Consider the following 4,454-nt stretch of genomic DNA (forward strand, 5'->3'; position numbering starts at 1 on the left):
TTATAATTCAACAAAATTATGTATTAGTTTCACTGAGTTTTATTTAAGTTAAGGGGATAAAAAATCCTTTATTGTTTTTCAGCCAGTAAGCGAAACTAAGATCGAAAACTACGATCTGTAACGTTTCATGCCGACGAACTTTCAGCGTATCCAAGCGTAAGTGACCACTTGGTAGTGCCACACCACGGCAACTCGTTGCAAAGGTGGAGCAAAAAACGGCATGAAACGTTACAGATCGTAGTTTTCGATCTTAGTTTCGCTTACTGGCTGAAAAACAATAAGGGATTTTTTATCCTCTTAACTTATATCAACCTCGCCAGAAAAAAATAGCCGTTTTGGCTTTTCATCTGAGTTTTATTTAGTTATTTTCCTAATTTTTTTGGTAGTGAGAAATTACGCATTCTGCATTGACATCCCAAATATTCTTGGTTTAGGAAATTTGCGAGCCTCTCTCTAATTCAGCTTATATATGCAAAGGTGTCAATCCCGAGTCCCGTATATTTGATGTATGTATGATATGGAGGATAATAGCTCAGGGATAATAAACATTGTGGAAATGTATCTTCTTCTGATGCTGGATATTTCTCTTACTTTCACATGTAGTTGAGTACATGTGCAACCACTAGATCATGATAAATATACAGTATAACCTGATTGTAGCTTGAATTCCTAATTGAGTTGAGTTTAGTTTACTATCAGAGATCGATATCTGATCTCTGAAGTTAGAAAACTAAATTTTTGACAAGTTGAAACCGCTGTTTGTCTTGCTTATCATAATTTATTGTATATACATCCAATTTATCGCTTATCACTTCACGTGAATTCGCTAACACGTGCTCTTTTATTGTTATTTATTTTCGTATATTGGCAATTGCTATGTAACGTTTTTTTAACCCAACGTTTAAGTTTCGATTCGGAAGTGATGTTTTATTTTCATGCAATTGTAACATGCGGTTAGTATCATTAATTGAAATATTAATTCCAATATTTGCAAAATTCATGAAAAGCAGTTCGAGAAATTTTTCTTTGTAACAGGTTTATATTTGCTAATCTCCTCGGCAAGTGCCCAAAGCAGCTGCTTGAATTTTTTTTTTTTAATTCAATGTTTAGTACTGTTTTTGCGGTACTAAAATAAATATACAGAATATAATTCTGTATAATGATTGTTCGCAAACTAAAAAGAAAGCAACAAGGACAAAATACGGTGTATTCCTTTTAACAGTTAATTGGAATTTGAATGCCAGATACAGCAGTTTCCATGCAATGAATTCATCAAGCAGTAGTGAAAACTTTTTTCTCATGAGCTGAAAACATATAGCAGTAGTGAATCTTTTGAAGAATTATCAAATCTAGACCTAAAAAAACAGAAGCTTGCTAAATCTGATAAAGTATCAGAAAGTATTCCTGTTAACAGTTAATTGGAATTTGAATGCCAGATCAGCAGTTTCCATGCAATGAATTCATCAAGCAGTAGTGAAAACTATTTTTCTCATGAGCTGAAAACATATAGCAGTAGTGAATCCTTTGAAGAATTATCAAATCTAGACATAAAAAAACAGAAGCTTGCTAAATCTGATAAAGTATCAGAAACTAGTTTTGACAAAGGAGAATTTTCATCTGTGTCAGATCCTGTTTCTGAATTTTTATGGCAAACCTTTGATCCAGAGCAACCTGGTCCATCATGGAAGTATCAGGAAGTAAATAATAATATTGCTGGAAATATCTGCATGTTCTGTTCTGATCATGCATCAACTAATGTTGGGTGGTGTTCTGAGCATTTACATCATTTCTGTAAACAGTGCCTTTCAGAATTTATACGTGACTCATTTTCTCGGGGGAAACTTACTGTGCCTTGTATAATGAAGGATTGTTCAGCTGTCTTTTTGCCAAATGAAGTCATGGCAGCAACCGATAATGAATTTTTGAATTATGAACATGCCTATAGGGTATGGAAACAGTTAAATGGATATCTCAGTCAAGAAAATAATCTAGTAATCCTACCACCAATCAGACACGTGACAGAAGAACTATTAAACTATTTGGCAACTCTTGTAAATTTTAATAAGAAAGACATGTACAAGTCTATCATGGAGAGTGGTATGTTTTCCAAGTTTACTCTGCAGGAGGATGAAGATGAAGATGTAATTTGGTTGTCTTCACAAACAGCAAAAAATCCAGTTAATATTCAGAATGAGCAACATAATCCAGAATATCTACATATTGATGCTGATAATGTATCGAACCAGATGGTAAATAATGAACTTTCTTTGCATCCAGAGGATGTCAGTTATTTATATGGATCTCAACACAGTGCAGACAGTACTGGGCTTTCACTGGCAACAAATATTCGTAAAAGAACGCTGCCAAAATCTGCACAGTCAAAATCTGTATCAAAAAAGAGAGCTAGAAAAGGAGAATCTCAAGAAACTTCATCTCTAACTGCAGATATGAGGAAATGGGTAGAAAATACAGATAATGATATTCTGAATTGTCCAGGACCATCTGGCCTTAGTAATGGTTTATGTGATTTATTTGATTCACAAAATTCAAACCCACAGTTTGAATGTCAGTGCTGTTATGATGATGTGACATTTGATACATTAGTTCAGTGTTTTGAAGGTCATCTTTTTTGTTGTGAATGTTTGAAAAAGTATACGGAAGAAGCTGTATTTGGCCAAGGAAAGGCATATTTGTCTTGCATGACTGAACGTTGCACAGCAACATTTCCTCATAGTCAACTGAAAAAAGCACTTACTGATGCCCTTATGCAGAAATATGATGAAAGAGTTGCAGAAGAGAATCTTAATTTAGCTAGACTAAACAATTTTATTAGGTGTCCGTTTTGCAATTTTGGAGCTGAAGTGGCTGATAATAGACGGATCTTTGTTTGCCCAAATCCCAGCTGTGAGAGGAGAATTTGTTGCAAATGTAAAGTCAAGTGGGAGGACCATGAAGGGCTAACATGTACAGAAGTGGAGGTGGAAAGTGAGACTAGATTGCGAATAGATTTTGAAGAAAAAATGGCACAGGCTAAGATTCGAGAATGCCCCAGATGTAAAACAAAGTTTACAAAAGACAGTGGATGCAACAAAATTGCTTGCAGATGTGGTGTTACTATTTGCTATATTTGTCGCAAACAAATTAATAGCTACAAACATTTTTGTGAACACCATGATAAATCCAAGAAAACTTGTCAACATTGCAGTAAATGTTTTCTTTGGTCAGATGCAGAACAAGATGATAAAAGAGCAATCAAAGAGATTAAAGCACAAGCACAATTGGCTTGCAAAGAAAAAGGATTTAAAAAAAACAAGAAAATTGGAGCACCAGACAAATGCAAAAAGTCTAAAAACTAATTCATTAGACATGAATGAAAAATGAACAATGAGTAGAATTGCTTGGGTGTATTAAATATTAAATTTGTTTGAAAGGATTATTATTATTATTATTTTTTTATTTAAATTAAGAAGTAAATTGTAGTGGTTACTAACATTGAACAATTTATTTGAAAGTACTTATATCAGACTGGAAGCATCTATTTTGCTCATGATGTCCTGGACCTATATCTCAGTTGACTGAAAAAATTACATATATGTATGTGTATATATATATATATATATATTGTCTCAGTTGTTTTATTGAAGTTGCATTGTTTTATATATATTTTTAACCAGTCACTGAAATGCTAAAGAAGCAATACAGTAAAAAAAAAATACTATTTTTAAAAAAATATATAGTTTTTATCTATATTATTCTCCATTACTACATAGGTGCAATCCAGTAATCCTATGCATCTTACCATAGTGGTACATACATGTATTTTGGCACTGGAAATTGTACAACAGTATTTCATTAATGTCATGTGATCTCAAATCCATAAAAGTTTAAAATAATTGTATTATTATTATTTTGTTGTTGTATAAAATTCGAGTAACTTTTTTGAAGAAATTCATACCATATTTCCCTCCCTCCCTGCAATACTCACACACTAAAAAAAAAAAAATAAATAAATAAATAAATAAAAAAAAAAAAATCCTGGCTGCAACCTGGTGGGTGTTTTGTGTGAATTTCATCAGCAGCTTTTTTTTTTTTCCTTATTAAAAATGCAATATAGTACATAATTATTTATGTATATACATGTTGCAGATCTGTGACTGAATATTTAAAAATAAATTTGTTCACTAAAGCACATAAAATTGTATACTTGTGTAGTTGATAAAGTGAACAAGGAATGTAGCAGTATAAGTTTGCAAATGCTATAAAATATTGTAATTGAAATATGAAGAAAGCTTCTCAGAGCCAGCAAGTTTTCCAATTGTGAAATATTACAGGGATAAATTTTTATTTTGAATTATATCTAGAATTTTGAGATAATGGTAAATAAATCTCTACCATAAAAGTGAAATGGTTTTATCACTTGATGAATGGTCACCGAGATATAAAATTCAGATGAA

At 32.2% G+C, this 4,454-nt stretch overlaps 1 protein-coding gene across 1 annotated transcript; it reads left to right on the forward strand.

Annotated features, from left to right (window-relative positions):
- The first annotated feature begins 429 nt into the window (after window positions 1-429).
- On the forward strand, window positions 430-3,959 carry LOC150098646 (uncharacterized). Its single transcript, XM_090404917.1, has one exon. It carries the CDS (start codon window positions 1,455-1,457, stop codon window positions 3,354-3,356), a length of 1,902 nt encoding a protein of 633 aa, XP_090261043.1. The 5' UTR covers window positions 430-1,454; the 3' UTR covers window positions 3,357-3,959.
- Window positions 3,960-4,454: the final 495 nt, after the last annotated feature.

Source organism: Typopeltis vanoorti, chromosome 15 (assembly GCF_054136105.1).
Source record: "Typopeltis vanoorti isolate ZY-2024b chromosome 15, IOZ_Tvanoo_1.0, whole genome shotgun sequence".
Classification (NCBI taxonomy): domain Eukaryota; kingdom Metazoa; phylum Arthropoda; class Arachnida; order Uropygi; family Thelyphonidae; genus Typopeltis; species Typopeltis vanoorti.

Bases quoted from the DNA above. Each gene is read 5' to 3' on its own strand.
- LOC150098646 (XM_090404917.1), top strand. From the start codon at position 1,455: ATGAATTCATCAAGCAGTAGTGAAAACTATTTTTCTCATGAGCTGAAA.